The sequence below is a fragment of the Lepisosteus platostomus genome, chromosome 5 (assembly GCF_059453375.1).
Source record: "Lepisosteus platostomus isolate fLepPlt1 chromosome 5, fLepPlt1.hap1, whole genome shotgun sequence".
NCBI classification, from domain to species: domain Eukaryota; kingdom Metazoa; phylum Chordata; class Actinopteri; order Semionotiformes; family Lepisosteidae; genus Lepisosteus; species Lepisosteus platostomus.
Window position 1 is genome coordinate 48,700,446 of NC_142615.1, and position 22,132 is coordinate 48,722,577.

Genomic DNA, 22,132 nt, shown 5'->3' on the forward strand with positions numbered 1-22,132 from the left:
AATGCGGATTAGGTTATAGGCCCCTCGTAAATCCAGTTTAGTAAAGATCTTGGCTCCATGCACAGACTCAAGTGCTGCTGGAATTAAAGGCAAAGGGTACCGATTCTTGATGGTGATCTCATTGAGGCCACGATAGTCGATGCAGGGACGGAGCCCACCATCCTTCTTTTCGACAAAAAAAAACTGGCACATGCTGGTGAAGTGGATGGACGTATAAGCCCAGCCTTCAGAGAATCTTGTATATAGACTTTCAGGGCCTCAGACTCAGAATTGGAGAGTGGAAAAATACGACCTTTGGGAGCGATAGTACCAGGCAAAAGGTCAATGGCACAATCGTATGGTCGATGAGGGGGGAGGGCCAAGGCCTCCTGCTCATTAAAGGCTTCCTGAAGATCAGAGTATTGAGGGGGTATGGTAGGAACCCCTGAAGGGGACGTCACCATGAGTGCAATCTTCACTGGTAGGCGACAGCATTTTCTAATACATCTGGGTCCCCAAGCTACAATCTTTTTACGGGACCAAGAAATGTGTGGGTCATGCTGCTGTAGCCAAGGAAATCCTAGTACCAGAGGATGTGTAGGAGTCTCCAGGAGATAAAACCAGATGTCTTCGACATGGGTGGCGCCTATCTGCAGGCTTATAATTTCCGTTTGCCACCTAATAAGTCCTGGAGATACGGGGGAGCCATCAATAGACTGGACACGAAGAGGGGTGGACACCAGGGTCAAGGGTAATTTCCAAGCTCGAGCGAAGGATGCGTCTATAAAGTTTCCTGCCGCCCCCGAGTCTATAAAAGCAAGAAGAGGTCTCCTTTCATTATCCCAGAATAGGGTAGAACAAATAAAAAATCCTGAGGAAAACTGAGGGAATTGAGTAGTCTCACTCACCTTAGGATTCCGAGAAGGTGGGCGGCGCCTCAAGGACGAGTATGCAGCAGGGCAGGCCGCTTTAAAGTGTCCAAGTTTCCCACAGTACAGGCAGCGACCCTCTCGTTGGTGCCTCTCACGTTCTTCAGGGGTTAACCGGGTGCGGGCTATTTCCATAGATTGTTCCGAGTCAGCAGATCTGAAAGGTGATAGCCGAGGAGCCTCTAGTATAGAGGACCGGGATCTCTCAGCACTCCTATGACGAATTCTGAGTTCTAATTGCAAAACCTGTGAAATAACTTCCTCCAAGGTATTGCCCAATTGTGGCATATTTACCAGATGGTCCTTAATTTCTTCACTGAGTCCTTGACGGAAAAGAAAAATAAGGACCTCATCGTCCCAGTGAGTCTCTGCTGCCGCTACTCGAAAATCAATAGCATAATCATGTACAGACCGGCGGCCTTGGTGGATGGAGGAGAGGCGGAATGCAGAGTCTTGGCCAACTACGGGGCGACAAAAAACCCCCTTAAATTTTTCTAAAAAAAGATCATAATCCTGAATTTCAGGAGCCCCGCGATCAAGCAGAGCAGTAGCCCATTCCAGAGCGCGGCCGGTTAGCAGTGAAACTATGAAGGCGATCTTGTCCTGAGGTGAAAAAAAAAGTTTCCGGATGGAGCCTGAAAACCAGCGCACACTGTGCTAAGAAGCCCCGACATTTGGTAGGGTTGCCGTCAAACCTGTCAGGTGGAGTTAGTGGAAGAGGTCGAGGGGCAGGTGTAGCAGCTGGCGGGGGCGGAGCCGCAGCGGCAGCTCCAGCGTTGCTTCCTCGATTGCCGATGGGCGGCATTGCAGACAGGTGCGCAGAGATCTGTTGGACAGAAGCCTGGAGCTGGAGTAAGGCTTGTCCGTGCTGATCCAAAGCCGAGCGAATCTCCTGTTGCTCCGCTGGGTCCATGTTAAAGGGCTCAGTATTCTGTTACGAGTTCAGTAATATGGACGGAACGAGTGAGTGAACCCACTTGCAGGAGCGAACAAAGCCAAGTCGTAATCCGAAAGCAAACCGTAATCGTAGGAACGAGCCGAGAGTCCAGGGGAAGCAAGATATCCGAAAGGGAACATGTACCGAAGCCGAAGAGTAATCCGAAGTCGTAGTCCGTAGAGCAATCCGAGAATCCAGAGGTAGCCAGTAATCCAAAACAGAGCGAAAGTACCAATCCAAGCCGAGATCCGAAAAGCCGAAGTCCAAAGGGAAAAACCGTAAGCCGAAATCCAAGACAAACACAGAGTAGAAGAAGCACAACCAGGAAGCTCGATAGGGAAAACCAATACTGAGCAACGAGGTAGGGAAGGACAGGTGTTTAAGTAGGATGAGACGGGGGTGTGGTGGTGAATGGGAAAACTGATAGGTGAACTGATAGATAGGGGCTACGCCTACTTCTGCCTCCTCCGTTGCCGGGAGGCAGGGTTCGTAACACTGCACTGTTACACCAGAAATCCACATCTTCATGGAGATTTTAAATGTGTGATACAGCAGAGTCCAACAGCCTGTGACTGACAAAATAGCACTTGCTGGCTTCAAAACTGCAATATTTAAACATCCCTCTTTATTATTAATGAAGGATCATGAATAATTAATTTCTGATTCATTAACTTGGTTAATTCGTTGATTCATTAACAGGTCATTGCTGATTCCTGCAGACAATCCTGGTTTGCTGTGTAAAGGGTTAAAACCCATTTGAGTCTTTCTGGCTTTGTTTTTTCCTTCTGTCTGGGGACAGAGAAAATATCCTCTGTCAGAAAATGAGAGTGAGAAACAGAGAAAATATCGATTTTGTTTGTGTGAAAAGGTTTTTGTGTGTTGGTTATTTTCTCTCATGTTGTGAATAAAACTCCACTGAGTCTCTCTTACAGCTGCTTTGTGTGACTCTCACTTGTGCCTGTAAACACTCTTATTCCTGACACCTCTATCTAGAGAGTATCACACCCCTGTCTCTGTGATTCTCTTTGGCTTTGACAAGGATTTCAGCACAGAAATACAACGCAACTGCTAGAGCACTGATGAAGCAGTCAGACCTCCTGTCTGGAGCCCTGGAACAGTGGGACCTAAGACTGGGAATCAGGATTTGGTGCTGTGTGTGAAAGTCAGCGTCGTATTAATCCAGCACACCGGTGAGACAGGGTGGCTCTGATTGAGCTGTGCTGGCAGTGTCACTGTTACGGTTTCCAAATTATTAGAAACCACTAAAGAACTTAAACAGACCCTGCGCAGCACAGCGGAAGCCTTTAAAGGGCAAGAGCCAAAACAACAGTCTGAACATACATTTGAATACAAAGTTTTTATAACAAACCCATGGGAAATTACAATATAACATTGTCTATAACACAGTCTAAGGTCATGGATATCAGGCGAACAGGATATCAGGATTTACAAGTTGAAATACAGGCATAAGACAAAACACTGGGTCCCTCCAAACCAGACTTGTGCGATTACAATGTAATCCAAATACAGAGTCCCAAATTCCAAGCTTCTCCATACGAAGGCACCTGTCACCAGGAACCGGATACAAGGCCATTCACACTGGGAAAACCAGGACCCAGAAAACCAAGAACTTCGCAACCCAGGAACATGGAATAGGATTCATGAAGACGTCTGAACCAGGAAAAACCAGGAGTCTATGCCGAAGATCCAGAACCAAGAAACCGAAAGCTTAAGTGCTGGAGCAGGTCTGGCTGTACAAGCTGACACTGGAGATCTGACAATGCTGAGCCCCGAATACAGGGTTAATCAACCTTATATACAAGGAAGCAACCAGTAAACCGATTCTGACTGGCCACCGCATAATCAGCACCACTCAGAGTGTTCTGACAATAAGCGCTTCTTGACAGTCACAGCCCCTGTTTCACCCTGTTTCACTCCTGCTTCTCTCTTGAGCTCCACTCCTTCTCCACATTCCTAACAGCCTGTGATGAGATCTCAACATCTGCCTCTTGTAGTTGGTCTGGCTGCCTCAGCGTGGAGAGAGATCTCTTCCCTGTTTCCCTATGAAGAGCTGTTTTTTACCATCTTGTGTTTCTGTCTCAAACTCCTGAGTCTGTCTCTCCTTCATCTTGACAGATCTCTCTGACAGCTGACGGCAAAAACTGTGTGTTTTAGAAGCTCCAGACAGACATGAGGCTGTCATGTTAATCAGATCAGACAGGGTTGGTGATGACAAGCATGGGTCATCCCAGGGATGCGCTGTCTAGAAAAGACTGAAACACTGAACGATTTTATTTGGATTCAGGTCAGGGTGTAAATTAACAAGGGACTCAGTGAATGAGGTCTGGACTGTGCAGGAAGGTCACTGTGTATCCAGAGATGCTACAAAACAACAGGTTTCCAGCCCTGTGATTCACATTCACTCCTTTTCTGGGGGATCGAAGGACAATTACTACAGTTTACTTATTATTGTGACAGAAGGAGCAGCTGGAACCAGAGCACCACAAACTTGGGATGCAGTGATTCAGTGTGAGCTGACAGCAATCTGATTGGTGAGAAAAGGACACACAGGCAGAACAGACTAATCCCTGAGCAGACCTCCACTACAGTCCCACCCCCACAGCCCAGTAAGATACACCCTGGTACTTATGATTGAAGATAAGAGGACAGTCAGACAGGCAGTGTGAAAACAGTCATTAAGGAGGGGGTCTCCTTTTATACCCCAGTTGTGCCCAGATGAGGGAATTTACAATTATTATCATCACCGCCGTCTACATCCCCCGATGTAGAGGTACTGTACTGCAATAAACAAATAGGAATCTGCAAATCCCGACGTTGTCACGATCATCATCCCTCCTCTAGAGGGTGCTCCTACCATTTTTTGTTGTGTTCCCAGCTTTTTTTGCCCCAGCTATGTCCTTCCCCTTTTCCCTATTGAGCCTGGCATCTCCATAGTTCTAGGCTCAGCTTTGGAAGACCCTACCACCAGGCACAGAAGTGGCCCAAGGGCAAAGGCTTCACCACGGCCCCCTGACCTACTGAGTCCGTGGCTCGGAGTGCTTTATCCCATCAAACTTTTAATTATCCGTGTTCCTAGTTCCCTGTTCCAGAGTTCATCTTGGATGGATCTCCTGGCACTTGGACCTTGGACTGCGCCCTGATTTTCCCTATTGGACTTCCTTTGGACTCGTTCGTCTGCGCTCCCCCCATGCAGCAGTTCACTGCTGTCATTACCCCCAGTGTTTCTACCCGACCCGATCCTGCTGTGTCTTCCCTGATGTCCTCCTCAAGTCACTACCGGATTATACCATCTCGTATAGGGTCTTTAAACAACGCATTTTCACGGGAGTCAGAACCGGCTTCCCTGACAGACACAGCCTTTATCATCGTGGGTGACTTTAATCATACAAATCTCAACTCCGGTCTCCCGAAATACCATGTCTCCTTCCTAACGAGAGGAGAAAACACCCTGGACCATGTTTACAATACGATTCAGAATGCTTACAAGGCCGTACCCCTCCCCCACTGTGGAAACTCAGACCACTTCACTCTGTTTCTCCTCCCGGCATACAGACAGCTGCACAGGCGAGTGAAACCAGCCGTCAGGATGGTGAGTCTGGCATGAAGGATCTGAATCAGTCGTGCAGGACTGTTTTTAATGCACTGACTGTGATGTGTTTAAAGTGACATTTTCAACATGTCCCTGCCCCAAGCTGTAGTCGCCACTTGCTTCAAGACAACCACCATCATCTACTGCCCAGTGGCACTAACCCCTGTTATCATGAAGTGCTTTAAGAGGCTGGCCATGGGGCACATTGAGGACACAATTCCAGACACAGTGGACCTATTCCAATTTGCCTACCAGCCCACCAGATCCACAGATGATGCAATGTCCATTGCCATACACTCTGCTGATAAAAAGAACACATACGCAAAACTACTATTCATCGACTTCAGCTCAGCTTTTAATACTATCATTCTAGAGAAACTAGTCAAGAAACTCAGTGCACTGGGTCTTGACACCACCCTCTGCAACTGGATTCTGGACTTCCTGACAGGCAGAAGTGGTTTCAGAAGCTGGCAGGCTTGGAAACCACACCTCCGGCACACTAACTCTGAAAACTGGGGTCCCCCAGGGGTGTGTGCTTAGTCCATTGCTCTACTCCCTCTACACCCACGACTGTAAGGCCAAACAACACCAACTTCATCATCAAGATTGCCGATGACACCACAATTGTAGGTCTGATCACAGACAATGATGAGAGGGCCTACAGGGAGGAGGTCAATCTCCTTACAACGTGGTGTGATGACAACAACCTCACCCTCAACGTCAGCAAAACCAAGGAGCTGATCGTTGATTTCAGGAAACTGCAAACGAGACATGCCCCTATCCACATCAATGGGACTGAAGTGGAAAGGATCAGTAACTTTAAATTCCTTGGCGTCCATATCACAGAGGACCTCACATGGTCTCTCAACACCACCTGTCTGATCAAGAAAGCACAACAGCGCCTGTACTTCGTAATACGGTTGAAGAAGGCTAAGATATGTCCCCAGATCCTCACTAGCTTTTACAGATGCACTACAGAAAGCACACTGACAGCCTGCATCACAGTGTGGTATGGCAACTGCAGTGCTGCTGACCGCAAAGCCCTACAGTGGGTGGTGAAAACTGCCCAGTCCATCACTGGGGTTGCCCTCCCATCTATCCAGGACATTTATGACAGATGGTGCTTGAGGAAAGCTCTAAGCATCATCAAAGACCCCACACACACCAGCTACAGACTTTATGATCTGCTATCATCTGGAAAACGGTACTGGAGCATTCGGGCCCGGACTACCAGACTCAGAGACAGTTTTTACCCCCGTACTATCAAACTATTAAACTCCCAGCCTCTCTCACTCTCACCTCACCTCTCACGTATGATCTGAACCTCACAGTGCCTTCTTTCTTACCAAAAACCCAAACACACATTGAAAATCTACCTCTACCTTACATGTCAAAAGCTCACTCCCCATCATTTCTATCCCTTTATTTCATTCTGTTGATGCATATTTTTGTACATAACCTGTTACGTTTTTGTTGTTTTGCACATTGCCTGTTGTTGTTTTTGCACATTGCCTGTTGCTGTTTTTGCACATCGTCTGTTGTTGTTTGTTGCACACTGCCTGTTGTCTCTGTCTTTCTTTTGTTATACAATTGTATTGTTGTGGTTGTTTTTTTTTTCTTGTACTACTTATGTCCGAGAGCTGTCTAAATAGCATTTTGTTATACCAGATACCTGTATATGAGTATAATGACAATAAACTTGAACTTGAACAATGCAACACAGTTTTTGCCCCTTTCATCTCAGACACATTGCGCACACTACATGTTACTACCTAACCAAAGGCGTAAGAGTTATCGCTGGTATCTGTTGAGTTCCCCTTTATTAGGAGGTTTGTTAATACATGATAAAGCTGTCTTTGGTTTAAAGGGGGACTACAATGCTAGATTCTGGCTTAGAGAGAATCAGCATCGACAACCACAATGAAAGCAAAATGTACACAGTAACTTGGAAAACCTCCCATTTACATTCCAAAGCAGACTGAATCATCAGGTCTGCGCAGTGCCGTGTTCTGCGATTCAGAACAAGGCAACAAAACTCTTTTCTGGACACTCCACTCAGAGCTCTTCACAGGTCATGGGGATCCCACTACCGTCACCAGTGTGCAGCCCCCTGGATGATGCTCCAGTCTGCTCCAGCACACAGCAGCTTTCAGAGTGATGAAGCCAGTTCAGAGATGGGGATTATTAGGAGGCCATGATTGGTAAGGGCCAATGGGAAATTTGTCCAGGACACCGGGGTTACACCCCTACTCTTCTCGAGAAATGCCCTGGGATTTTTAATGAGCACAGAGAGTCAGGACCTTGGTTTTATGTCTCTTCGGAAGGATGCCACCTGTTTACAGTATAGTGTCCTCGTCGCTATACTGGGGCATTAGGACCCACATGGACCGCAGGGTGAGCGCCTCCTGCTGGCCCCACTAACACCTCTTCCAGCAGCAACCTTAGTTTTTCCCAGGAGGTCTCCCATCCAGGTACTGACCAGACTCACACCTGCTGAGCTCCAGTGGGGCTGCCAGTGGTGAGCTACAGAGTGATATGGCTGCTGGCATAATACTTAATGATCCTTTGATAATTCAGTATCAGAATTAATCCCATAGTTGCCAAGCGATGCTCTGCTCCCTACAAATGTCAAATGAAAACCCCCGTCTTCCTTCTTTCAGGTTAGCTTTCAAACAGACTAAGGTCCTGGAGGCCCCGTGAGTATTCAAATCCTCATATTTCTCATGTTGGGTCTGACTGCCTTGCTGTTAACATGGTCAAACTGAAGCGTTTCTTTTTTTACTAGATGTTTTCGACAGGCCTTGTAATAAATTTGATAAGTGAAGGAAATGTATTTACACTTTCTGTTGGCTTTGCCTGGAAATAAAGACAACGCGTCTGAGCTGCTGCCCTCTGCTGGCTGGTCTGTGTCATAACACTGTCACCCCCAGGGTTTCAATCCCTGCAATCATAAGTAAAAATAAGGCGCCAGCCGGAATTGGGGTCTCCAGAGTTCCTGATCGCCTCTCTTGTGTCCCAGGAGGAGAGACGTGCTGACCGTCACCCCCTGGCTGGCTCCCATCGTCTGAGATGGGACCTTTGACCCCTTGATCATCGACAGGATCTACAAGCCCCTCAATGTCACCATAGCAACCACAGTCTTCACGGTTGGCAAGTAAGACATGTTTATCACAAAGAGTACTTAACAAAAATATATCTTCTCTATCCGTGCCTTCTTTTAGAATGTGCTCTCCTACACTCTGGGAGGAGGCACTGTTCCAGATCCCCTGTATCAAGACTAAGAGAGCATTAACTTTCTTTCTAACTAAAAGCATTCTATTGTTGAACACTAAAATAAAAAGAGGCAGGCCTCTTATTACTACTGTTGTTTTTAGACTCTTTACAAGCTAATTGTTTGATTCAAATCTAATGCCAGCAGCCATATCACTTTGCAGCTCACCACTGGCAGCCCCCACTGGAGCTCAGCAGGTGTGAGCCTGGTCAGTACCCGGAGGGGAGACTCCTGGGAAAGCTGAGGCTGCTGCTGGGAGAGATGTTAGTGGGGCCAGCGGGGGGCGCTCAAACTGCGGTCTGTGTGGGTCCTAATGCCCCAGTATAGTGATGGGGACACTGGACTGTAAACAGGTGCTGTCCTTTGGATGAGATGTAAAACCGAGGTCCTGACTCTCTGTGGTCTTTAAAAATCCTAGGGTGTTTCTCGAAAAGAGTAGGGGTGTAACCCCGGTGTCCTGGCCAAATTTCCCATTGGCCCTTACCAATCATGCCCTCCTAATAATCCCCATCAATGAACTGGCTTCATCACTCTGCTCTCCTCCCCACTGAGAGCTGGTGTGTGGGGAGCATTCTGGCGCACTATGGCTGCTGTTACATCATCCAGGTGGGGGCTGCACATTGGTGGTGAAGTGGGATTCCCCATTACTTGTGAAGAGTTATGGAGTGTCCAGAAAAGCACTATATAAGTGTAAGCAATTATTATTATTATTATTATTATTAATGGTACTGGAGTTCTGATTGAGCAGTGCAATTGAATGTTTTGTATTATGTTATTGCAGTGTTCTTGTACCGCATTATTATTGTCGAAAATGTTATGTGTTCATGAGCTTTTGATGTGCAAGACAAGTTCCCTCAAGGGCAAAAGAGGTCGATCCAATTTACTTCTGGATTCCTGGCTGAGGGGTAGACCATTTTAGCAAATCACAAACTCAAGCTGGCAGATTTAACTGGCTATGGGGGGGGGCTAAACTCTTAATGTTGATTTTTTAATACATTTCACTTCATATAGGCCAGCTTTTGAAAATGCCTGGAAAAAGGAGTCGGCAGAAAAAATCTTTAGCAGGGCTGAAATTTAGGATCCGCTATTGAAAAGGCCCTGGAAAGGGAAAATATGTCTTCCGAGGGGTAGAGAAAAAAGAGTGGAGTGTCCAGGCAAGCAGAGGGAATATGGCAGGGTGCACCCTGGATGGGACGCCAGTCCATCTCATGGCAAATGCATAGACAGACGCGCGCACACACACACTCAAAGCAGGGACAATTTTCCCCAGACGCCAATTTACCCACCAGCACGTCAGTCTTTGGACTGTTGGAGGAAGCCGGAACACCCGGAGGAAACCCACTCTAACCCAGGGTGACATCATGCGAAATAGCACCCCAGGGCCCCATCACTGCGAGGAAGCAAAGACTAACCACCATGCCCCCTCCATTCCTGAACCATTCCCCCTCTTTTCCCAGGTACATGCGGTTCCTGAAGGGGTTCCTTGAGTCGGCGGAGAAACACTTCCTGGTGGGGTTCAGGTTGAACTACTATGTCTTCAGGGACCATCCGGGCGAGGTGCCAAAGGTGTCCCTGGCCCCCGGGAGGAACCTCACCGCCATCCAGGTGCCCAAGTTCGACCGCTGGCAGGAGATCTCTCTGCGGCGGATGGAGATCATCCGGGAGACCATCGAGGAGCGGATCCGCCGGGAGGCCCGGTATATTTACTGCCTGGACGTGGACATGCACTTCCAGAACCGCGTGGGCACGGAGGTGCTGGGCGGGCTGGTGGCTGCCGTGCACGCCTGGTTCTATTATAGTCACCGGGACCAGTTCCCCTTCGAGCGCCGGCCGGCCTCCGCCGCCTACATCCCCTTCAACTGGGGCGACTTCTACTACCCGGCGGCCGTGTTCGGGAGTCTCGTCGACGACGTGTACCGGCTGGTCAAGACCTGCAAGGAAAACCTGCTGGTGGACAAGAGGAACAACGTCGAGGCGGCCTGGCAGGAAGAGAGCCACCTGAACCAGTACCTGATCCGCAACAAGCCCACCAAGTTGCTGTCCTCCGAGTACATGTGGGACGACCAGAAGCAGCGTGTGAATGAGGTCAGGGTCATCCGCTTCTCCACTGTCCGGAAGAACTTTGCCGAACTCCGGGATAATTAGACAGTTGCGGCGGATCCTCCCGATTGTGCACTTGAGCCGCCAGTACTGACCGAAAGTGAGGCGTGACGGGCATATCCTGTCACAGGTTATGATGCATTTTCCCGAAGACGATTTGTCACGTTAGCGGTTCGGATGGGTTAAGGCAACCGTCCGCATCCAACCGATTCGTCCGGAGGCGGCTTTCCGTCTTGGGTTTGAATCTGTTTACGGGAACATACCACAGTGGCTTAACCAACCTCTGACCCCCCCCTCCACTCCTCCCAACTGTCAACAGCAGCCGGTTCAACCTTACAGGAACACACACACGTTTTAATCTCATTCCATCCTTCCATTTTCCGACCCCTTTATCCGATTCAGGGTCGAAAAACCAGGGATATCTCCTGGAATGGACATGCGTTCTGTGCGAGGAGAGACATGTGGGCCGCGTAATTTGTCACTATATTTTGTCATACAGTTCAAGAGCTTTTTAAATAAAAACTCCCTATTTGCAATATAACACAAGGTCCTGGTGACAGTTTCTGTTTATGGGATCTGCAGTGATCTGCTGCATATTTGCAAGATGCTGATATAGGCTGCACATGCACTCTTAAAACAAAGGGGAGCTGCACGGCTATTTTTATAGTTTTGGGTTAGAGAGAATCGCCATTGATGAGCGCACTTCAAACCACAATAAAAGTAAAATGTACACAGTAACTTGTAAAACCTCCAATTTGCATCACAAAATAGATTCAGTGAGGCAACAAGACTTGGGCTGAGGTGAAGCGGCCTTTATTACACTGTAAACAAGCAGGCTTGCGGATACATGTCTTTTGATCTAACAAAAATATTGCTGTCAACCTCCAGGCTGTTGTGCTGATACGTGGAGCTTACTTGTTAACTCTGCATGCAGGTCGTGTTTTCTGCAGTGAAATGTCTGGTGCACCACCTGCGCTTGTTCACTCGTCCATCGCATTACATCCGTCATCACAGTGATCTCGTGAGCAGGAAGGGCTACATCACAACATGCTTTTTGTGGGAACTCTTGCCCTCGCCTGTGGAGAGACGAGGGTTTTACAACAACACGGTGCTTTACGGCACTTCACAAAGCTTATGATTTTGTGCTTAATTCAGACTTTTTCCAATTTTTCTAAATTGTCCATGGATTTATTTTGTTACTGGGGCTTAATCACTGGTATGAGAAATTGGGACTGCCGGATCCACATGAAGACACATCACAATTGTTGAAACGTTTCTACATTTTCTTGTGCTTGTGTTGGTACATGTAAGACAATAGGGGGTTTGGGGGTAACGCCTAAAACGGTGGCGGGGGCAGCTGATTTGCCCCCCCCCCCAAATCTGGCTACATCCCCCAACTGTGTTAACTTTGTCCGTGCTTTGGAGAATCTTCCCTCGTAGTTTTCAGAGTTTTCGGTGCTCAAAAAAAGGCTCAGGCTCACAGCCTGTGAGTGTAAGGCGTTTGCAGCTCTCTTGAAGACTGATTCCAGTGCCGATCTGTACTATAAGATGGCAACCGGGGATTGTGCTATCGCACCAGAAGTAACGCGTCGCATAATGACAACGTAATGTACGTGATCAAGAAAGGAACAATTTCAGGGGAACCCAAGATTTTTTTATCGCCAATAACTTATTTTTAAGAAATCGCACTTTTCTTGGGTGGGCTTAGTCTTTTACGCTCAGGACAAGCTGATCTAACCCTGTGGTGATCACGGGACAAGCAGGACATGAAACGCCACTTCACTGCCGTGATTTGCAAAGTAAATAGCAGGGTTTATGGCCACGATCCTGCACCTTCAACCTAGGTTGTTAAGAGTTTTTGCATGCTGGTACTAAATGCCATTACAAAAGGGGACCCAATGAGGTTGAAGCTGTTTTTGAAAAAGACGAGTATTTGCTGGCTAAACAAGACACTTGCAGACACATGGGAAGTGGTACTGAAGTAAATAGATTAGAATATATATGGGAAAAGCTGCCAGCAGAGATGAAACTATGTTGTGTTAAGATTGTATCGCACAGTAGGAGTAGGAGGATCTCATTTAGAATAGTGCATATAATGTTGGTGCCTCTTCTTCTCAGTTTAGGGTAGTTTCCACTTGTGGTTGGAGTTTCATGGTTCATTCCGAAGAAATCAGATGGGTTGACTTTGATCTATGTTCAAGACTCAAGAGATTCTGTCAGTGTAGAACACTACCCTTCAGACTAAAGATACTCAGCTCCTTCAGACCTGTCAGTGTGGGACATTCCCTTCAGACTAAAGACTTCTTTCAGCCTGTCAGTGTACCTTTGATGGACAGGGTGCCAGTCCGTCAAAGGATGCTAACCACTATACCAGAACTGTGCCACTTCTGAACAGTGTAAACTAATTTTCTGAAATAATCTGCTGAAACTTTGTTGCGCCACCTTCTTTGTTGACAGTGTTTTGTCTTTGTCGTATTGGTTTTGCTGGACCTTGGCCGTAAAAAAACAAATTTATCCCCCCACCCCAATAGATATAAATCCAAACCTGATTTGCCAGGGATTAAAATTTAAATGAGCCCAAAGTAAAGCAGAGAGACTGATTTGCCTAGGCACCTGGCACGGGGTGGGGGGAGGAGTCCGATTTGAATATTGTCCCTGCAGAGAATCAATTAGATAAGGCCTAGCTAAGCCCAAATGGTTTCCATGGGGACCGCAGCTAGGTGATCAGAGGGCTGTACAGGCCTGGTAACAGTCCGCGTCTACGCAGCATCCCGGGACGTCGGAGACACTCCCCGAATCCAGAGGGGAGAAGAAGGGTGAGTGGTGACTAAATTAGAGGGGAAAAAAATATCGAGGAGCAAATTTTCAGAAAAAGTGCAAAGTTTCAGAAACGCTGTGTAATGAGTGACCTATTAGGAAATCCCGATGTTACTGTTTCGAGGTGTGGAGGAAGATTTTGAGGATTATAGGGAAATTTCAGGACATTTTAAAGATTATCAAAGTCCAAACCTGCGAGAAATGTAAGCTTGGTTCGTTTGAGAGTCTGGGAACTTTTAAGCGGGTAGGTTTTTTTTTTAAGTACCAAGCGAACCGACAGGGCTCAAAAAAGCGTTTATTTCACTGTAAGCCCGCAATGTGACCTGTTTTGAAGAGGGAGTGGTTGGTTGCTTTATTGGAGTAAGTGGCGACTCCAAAGCCAGGCTCTGCCTTAAGTGAAACTGTACAGGTCAAGCGATGTTGACCCAGGGAGAACCTGATGAGAAAGATGAAAAACGATCAGCTTCTCCTTTATTTTCATGACATCACCTTGCTTTAAGTAACTGCTTATCCAGTTAAAAACAAATCGGTGTCTCTGTGGCTAAGGCTCTGTGCCTGTGGCTGGAAGGGTTTGCCGGTTCAAGTCCCGCGGCTGGCAGAGGAATCCTACTCTGTTGGGCCCCTGAGCAAGACCCTGAACCCCAGCTGCTCCAGGGGTGTCGTATAAATGGCTGACCCTGCACTCTGACCCCCAGCTTCTCTCTCCCTGCCTGTGTGTCTCATGGAGAGCAAGCTGGGGTCTGTGAAAAGACAAATTCCTAATGCAAGAAATTGAATATGGCTAATAAAAGTGATCTGATCTTACCAATTCAGGGCCACAGGACCTATTCTGGCAAGCAAAGGGCACTAGGCGGGCTACACTCTGGACAGGACGCCACTCCATCACAGGTCTTGGTAAATTGATCATGTATTATGTCTTTATTATGTATGTGTTGTGTTTGTCCGGCAAAGTCAAGTTCCCATCTGGGCCACTAAAGACTGGAACCTAATTGGAAACTACATCTAAATGAAAATCGAAGAAATCTGAAAGGAGCTCTTAAGTGTTTCTCTGATTGCAGATTCGCCGACCCACAGTGATGGCTAAGAAGATATGCCTCACCTTAATCGTCTCAGGTTAGTGAGTCCTTTTTTCATTTGTGTGGACTAACCCCGAACCTCTGTTTGGAAAGATGATGTTGCTTTACTGCACAGTATTCAAGTTCAAGTTCATTGTCACTATACTCATATACAGGTATATGGTATAACGAAATGCTATTTAGCGAGCTCTCAGACGATACGTAGTACAAAAAAACAACAAATCAATTGTATAATAAAAGAAAGACAGAGACAACAGGCAGTGTGCAAAAACAACAACAGGCAGTGTGCAAAACAACAAAAGGTAACAGGTAATGTGCAAAACAACATCAGATGTGCAAAAACATGCATCAACAGAATGAAATAAAAGGATAGAAATGATGGGGAGTGAGCTTTTTGACATGTAAGGTAGAGATAGATTTCAATGTGTGTTTGAGTTTTTGGTAAGAAAGAAGGCACTGTGAGGTTCAGATCATAGGTGAGAGGTGAGGTGAGAGTGAGAGAGGCTTGGAGTTTAATAGTTTGATAGTGCGGGGGTAAAAACTGTTTCTGAGTCTGGTAGCCTGGGGCCGAATGCTCCGGTACAGTTTTCCAGATGGTAGAGGGTCATACAGTCTGTAGCTGGGGTCTGTGGGGGTCTTTGATGATGCTTAGAGCTTTCCTCAGGCACCATCTGTCATCAATGTCCTGTATAGATGGGAGGGCAGCCCCAGTATGTGAACAGAACTGTGTCACCAGCTCTCTGTAACTATCTGAAACACAACGAAGGTTACTTATCGACAGATACTTTATTGATCCCGTGAGGGGAAATTGCAGTGCGACAGCAGCACAGTCATCACAGCAACAGTGTAACGAAATGATACAACAATACAAAAACACAATCCAATCAGTCCAGTCAGTGAGAAGTGCGCTAAGAAGAGTCGCTCACAGTCCAGAATATACAAAGAGCAAGCCGGAACAGTACACAAAAAAGTTGTATTGCACAATATAAATATATTGTCCCTGGCATGTATTGCACAAAAAACAGTTGTAAACGGGGGAAAAAAAAACTGAGGGAAGCAGAGAGTTTACTGTTTAGTCCAAAACCAGGTCAGTGTCAGTGCTGCTCCTGCCCAGACACACAGTGGATGAGTGGTACAGTCTGATGGCAGAAGGCATGAATGACCACCTGTAGCACCCCCTGTCCCACAGCGGGTGGATCAGCCTGTCGCTGAATGTGCTCTTCATTCTCCCAAGCATGTCTTAGAGGGAAAGATGGGAGATGTCCATGATGGCCTGTAAGGTTTTTCCTTGGGCACACGATTGACCTTTTTGGATTTCTCCAGTAAAGAGGCAAAGAAATATGTGTGCAGCTTCATTCAAATACACCGTTTGCTCCAGCCTTCTTATTAATTTTATTTAGAATTGGTCACAAATTTATATAGTGTCATAGGGAAAAAAAAAACAGTGAACGGTTATAGACAATTTGCCAAGGTTAATTTATGGCTGGTTTTAAAAAAGTGATTATATACAGTATATGTATTGTAATCTCCTCATGTGGGCTTTTTCTCTCCTTTCCAATATGGACCGGCAGAGATGGAAGATGAAAAGACCTCTGAACTTCGGTGTTGAAAGGGCTGGCGCTTACAGTCTGTCCCAATACAGTCAGTCCAGGGGTCTGTGTCCCCGGTCCAGTTAGTCCAGGCGGTCTGTGACCTCTGGTCCAGTCAGTCAAGGAGGTCCGTGACCCTGGTCCAATTAGTCCAGGGATCTGTGACTCTGTTCCAGTTAGTCTAGGAGTCTGTGTCTCTGGTCCAGTTAGTCCAGGGGTCTGTGACTCTGGTCCAGTCAGTGCAGGGCTCTCTGATCCTGACCCAGGGAGAGCTCAGGTCTAGTAAATCTTACAGGTCACCCTGAATCGCCGGTTTTATTGATGTTTGCTCCCAATGATCCCTCAGTTACTTTATTGAACAGACCGCCTGTTTAATCGATCATAGTCCAGGCGATCCAGGCCTTTATTAATTGATCAAAGCACTGTTATTTACTCCTGGTCCTGGAGTGTGACGGGTAAATTTATGAGTGAGAGCCTTATAACAGTGACAATCGAGTCTAATTGCATTTAGAGTGTATTCAAACCATTAAGAGTCCAGGAAAGGACATCAATATGCCCTTTGATTATTTGCAGGCTCCCTTTAAAACCCACCGGGAAAGGTTCAAGATGTTTCTAAATCTGGAGGTCTCAGTCCTGGCTCAAATCCAGGTATTAAGAGCCTAGGATGGAATAAAGATTAAAAGATACAAAAGCCCTCCAGGCTCAAAAATCAAATCAAATCAAATCAAAGTTTATTTATCAGATGCACAACAAAATAGCATGCAGCAGCAGTAGTTGCTGGCAATGAATTGTCTTTTTCTGCGAGCTCACAAAAATCACAAGAATCACAGAAATCACAAAAACACAAAAATCACAAAATTGGGGTTACATTTTTTTCAAATGGAATAAAACTCAATATGAGTAGAGCTGCTATGTGTCCATGGTGTATGCAATATATACAAGTAGTGCGGTTATGCTGAATACAGTGAAAACTGTGTGTCCATGTAGCCATTACAGGTGATTTGCTAAGGGAGCTGCAGGTTGGCTATTTAGCAGTCTAAAGTCTCAATAGTGAATAACAGTCTTATAGTCTCAAAAGTGAATATCAGAGCTCTAGGGCCAGGATTGGCCCTTCATTCCATGTTATCTTCATATTTCCACAGCCTTTCCTTTACTTATGTCCTTTGTGAGGAGACTGTTCAAGACTTTTTCTGTTGGGGACACAGTCTCTTTCTGCAGGATCAAGATGGCTAAAGTCTCATAAGCACTTGGCTCACCAATGACTGGAGTGGTTGCACCCTGGATTCAGTTCTGCTGTCTGCTGTCTGGAGTTGGTATGTGCCTCCAGTTCATGTGTGTTTCTTATAGGTTTGCCCCGGTTTCCTCCCATAGTCCAAAGCCATGCTGGTGGGTTAATTGGCTTCTGGGAAAATTGGCCCTGGTGTGAGTGTGGGCATATCTGTGCCCTGCAATAGGCTGGTGTCCCTGTGTTAACATAGTCATTCATCTGTCCTGCCTTGTGCCTGTGGCTTATGGCTAGCTCACATTGTTTCGAGGATGCAAACGACGCATCAGCATAAACACCTCAGTCTTTTCCCCGAGTATCCTCGCTGAGTTTTGCATAGAAAGTTTGTTTTTCCTGCCGGCACGCCAGAACCCCACACTTAGACATGATCTGTCAGGTGTTTTTGGTTTAAATCATTTGAATTTCATTTGCTGCCCGCTTCTCGGCCTCCGCTAATCCCGCTGTATCACCTGCGATCGTCTGCAGTCTGGACTGGTCCGCTCATCTGGATCTGAGCAAAGTACAGAAATGACCAGGGGGCCGATTGCTCATCCAAGAACCTGTGGCCACCAGCCTACCAACTCGGAGGTTGTACCTCCTTAGATAGATACTTTATTGATCCCGTGAGGGAAAGTGCAGCGCAACAGCAGCTTTACACAGACAACACAGCCACAGTGTAACGAATGATACAATAATAATAAAAATAATAATACAATACATACAATACAATCAGTACAGTGAGGGGTGCACTAAAAGAGTTACTCACAGTCCGGACACACAAAGAACAAACTAGAACAGAACAGTACGCAGAAAAATCGTAGCACACATATGAAAATAAATATAGATCTAAATATAGATATACAGTAGATATAAATATAAATGTATTGCACGGGTCCCTGGCATATATTGCACAAAAAACGGGAAAAGAAAAGAAGAGAACAGATGTAGCAGTAGATGTGTAGATGCGTTCAGTCCAGAAACAGGTCACTGTCAATGTTGCCTCTGCCCAGACGCAAGGTGGATGCGTTGTACAGTCTTATGGCAGAAGGCAAGAATGACCTCCTGTAGCGCTCCCTGTCGCACCGTGGATGAATCAGTCTATTGCTGAACATGCTCTTCATTTCTACAAGCCTGTCATAGAGGGGATGGGAGATGTTGTCCATGATGGCCTCTAGTTTGGATACCATTCTCCTCTCAGCCACTACCTCCAAGGGATCCAGGTCAGACCCAATGACAGAGCTTGCTCTCCTGATGAGCTTATTCAGCCAGTTAGAATCCACAGCTCTAATCCCAGGGCCCCAACATACCACTGCGTAGAAAATGGCGCTCGCCACCACCGACTGATAGAACAAATGTAGCATCTTACTACATACATTGAAGGACCTGAGCCTCCTCAAGAAGTAAAGCCGGCTCTGTCCCTTCTTATAGATGGCCTCGATGTTCTTAGACCATTCCAGTCTATCGTCGATGTGCACTCCCAGGTACTTGTACGAGTCCACCATCTCCACGCCACTCCCATGGATGTAGATAGGAGTAGGTTTGACCTTTTTCCTCCTGAAATCTACCACCAGTTCCTTTGTCTTTGTTACATTTAGTTCCAAGTGGTTCAACCCGAAGTTCAAAGTCCGAAGTATAGAGAGTGAAGAGGAATGGAGAAAGAACTGTCCCTTGAGGTGCCACTGTGTTACTCACTACCTGTTCAGACACACAGTTCTGAAGTCTCACAGACTGTGGTCTGCCTGTCAGGTAGTCAGTGATCCACGAGGTCATGGAGGCATCGACTTGCATATCCTCCAACTTCCTCCTTAGAAGTAAGGGCTGGATGGTATTGAAGGCACTGGAGAAGTCTAAAAACATGATCCTTACAGTGTTGCCAGCCCTGTCCAGGTGTGAGTAGGCCCTTTGCAGCATGTAGATGATCACATCCTCCACACCAACACTAGGCTGGTAGGCGAACTGTAGGGTGTCCAGTGATGAGCTGACCAAGGGGTCTCAGGTGGGATAAGACCAACCTCTCCAGTGTCTTCATGACGTGAGAAGTCAGTTCAACTGGTCTGTAGTCGTTGAGGACAGAGGGGAGCCCTTTCTTTGGTACCGGGACCAGGCATGTCTTCCAGAGCACCGGGACTCTCTCCAAGCGCAGGCTCAGGTTGAATAGTCGCTGGAGCACTCCGCTCAGCTGATCAACATAGGCCCTCAGAACTCTGGGACAGATGTTATCCTGGTGCAGCCTCTTCAGCTCCTTCTTCACCTGGTCAGCTGTGATGGTCAGCCTGGCCTGGGGGATGGTGCTCATAGGGCTTTCAGTGCTGCAGGTGTTAATGGCGGAGGTGTTGGAGTGGCAGCTGTGGGGGATGGGTGGGTGAGTAGCTGGCGGGGGTTGTAGCTGTAGGCGGCCATGATTGTGAGGGGATGGAGGAGGTGTTAGGCAGTCGCAGCTGTAAAGGGTTAGGGAGCGTGTGGCTGTGTGTGGCTGTGGGGGGATGGGGATGAGCCACAGAGCACCCAGAATCAAACCTGTTAAAGAACTGGTTCAACTCGTTGGCCATCTCCAGGTTCCCCTCTGTTGCACCCCCAGCCTGTTTGAAGCCAGTGATCTCTCTCAAGCTGATCCATACATCCCTTACCCTATTCCTTTGCAGCTTGTCCTCTACCTTCCTCCTGTAGGCGTCCTTGCTCTCTCTTAACTTCTGCTTTAGCTCCCTCTGTACACACTTGACCTCTTCCTTATCCCCCTTCCTAAAGGCTCTCTTCTTGTCATTCAGAAGAGCCTTCGGGTCGCTGGTGATCCAGGGTTTGTTATTTGAAAAGCAGTGTACGTCTTTGGTGGGGATGGTGTTGTCTACGCAGAAGTTAATGTAGTCAGTGACACAGTCCACCATGCTGTCTATGTCGTCCCCATGTGGTTCGCACAGCACATCCCAGTCGGTGGCCTCCAAAGCACCACGTAGATCCTCCATAGCCTCCTGAGACCATCTCCTCACAGTCCTCATGGTCACAGGTTGGCGCTGGACAATAGGCTTGTATAGTGGTGTAAGCAAGACAAGGTTGTGATCTGATCTGCCAAGGGGGGGAAGGGCTGTGGAACTATATGCATCCTTAGCATTAGCATATAATAAGTCCAGTGTTTTGTTTTCTCTGGTCGGGCACTTAACAAACTGGTGGAAAGAAGGCAGAGTGGTGGAAATAGATATGTGGTTAAAGTTCCCTGAAATAGCTATAAAAGCGCTAGGGTGCTTTGTTTGTAGCCTGGCTGTGACTGTGTTTATGACGTCACACCCTACCTCTGCATTTGCCGTAGGTGGAATGTAAACAACAACAAAGATGGCGCATGTAAACTCCCGCGGCAGATAGTACGGACGCAGTCCTATGGCTACCAGTTCTATGTCCGGGTTACAGACGTGCTCCTTAACATGAGTATGTCCAGGATTAAACCATCTGTTGTTGACAAGCACCGCAAGCTCCCCTCCTTTCCTCTTACCGCTCCCGGCGTTTCTGTCCCCCCGCACCGTCTGAAAGCCGCCAATGGTAATGTTTGAGTCCAGAATAAGTTCCTGCAGCCACATCTCGGTGAAACACATGATACTGCATTCACGATACTCCCTCTGGCTCCTCACCAATGCTCCCAGTTCGTACATCTTGTTCGCTAAGGACCTCACATTTCCCATGATGATCGAAGGAAGGTAGGGTTTAAATCTCCTTCTCTTCGCCTTTCGCGTCGCACCAGCCCTACAGCCTCGGCTTCTCCTCCTCAGCTCCTCCGGTGAGTAGAGCCGGACGCACTAGCGCGATCAGCTGGTCCCGCGTGTAGACAATGCCTCTGTGGCTAGAAACAGAGGTCCAAGTATCAGAAAAAACAAGAAAAAGTATTTCAGCTTCCTAGTATCCATCATGTTGTGATCGCAAATCTAGTTGCCGGCAAAGGTATGAAGAAAAAAAACACTAACACACTAGCATTAACTAACTGAAAGAAACAAAAAGACAACAAAAAGACACAGAGCTGTTGTAGCAGGCTGCCACTAACACAGCGCCAACTTGTTTTAACTACAAAGTGACCATGACTAATAGACATTTTGGGAACAAGTAAAGGTTTGTTCCATGCTGAAAAGAGAAGAAAATAAACGTTTCGGCTGTGGAGCCTACTTCGGATGTCACATGTCTACCTACTTGAACTTGGGCATTTTAGTTGACTTGACTAAGACTATGATTAAATAAAAAAACTGGTGAATAAATTGGTGTTTTTAAGTCACCTGACTGGATAAAACTCTTCTCATACTGACTGCAGCTGAATGGTCTCTCTCCTGTGTGAGTGCGCTGGTGAGTTATTAAGGTACTAGATCGACTAAAACACTTCCCACACTGACTGCAGCTGAAAGGTCTCTCTCCTGTGTGAATGCGCTGGTGTGATTGTAAGTGGCTTTTCCGACTAAAACTCTTCCCACACTGACTGCAGCTGAATGGTCTCTCTCCTGTGTGAATGCGCTGGTGGGTTATTAAGTCACTTGATTGACTATAACTCTTCCCACACTGACTGCAGCTGAACGGTCTCTCTCCTGTGTG

General features: G+C 47.0%; 1 protein-coding gene and 1 pseudogene across 1 annotated transcript in view; one reads left to right on the top strand and one right to left on the bottom strand.

The window, feature by feature from the left end:
- Window positions 1-614: 614 nt before the first annotated feature.
- On the top strand, window positions 615-10,871 carry LOC148668229 (globoside alpha-1,3-N-acetylgalactosaminyltransferase 1-like; annotated as a pseudogene).
- A 990-nt stretch (window positions 10,872-11,861) lies between these two features.
- LOC148668230 (antigen WC1.1-like) overlaps window positions 11,862-22,132 on the bottom strand; it is an 85,211-nt gene continuing 74,940 nt past the window's right edge. Inside the window, exon 13 of the mRNA XM_088632938.1 lies at window positions 11,862-11,902. Coding sequence (XP_088489064.1) covers window positions 11,862-11,902 — 41 coding nt within the window. The remainder of the gene's footprint in view (window positions 11,903-22,132) is intronic.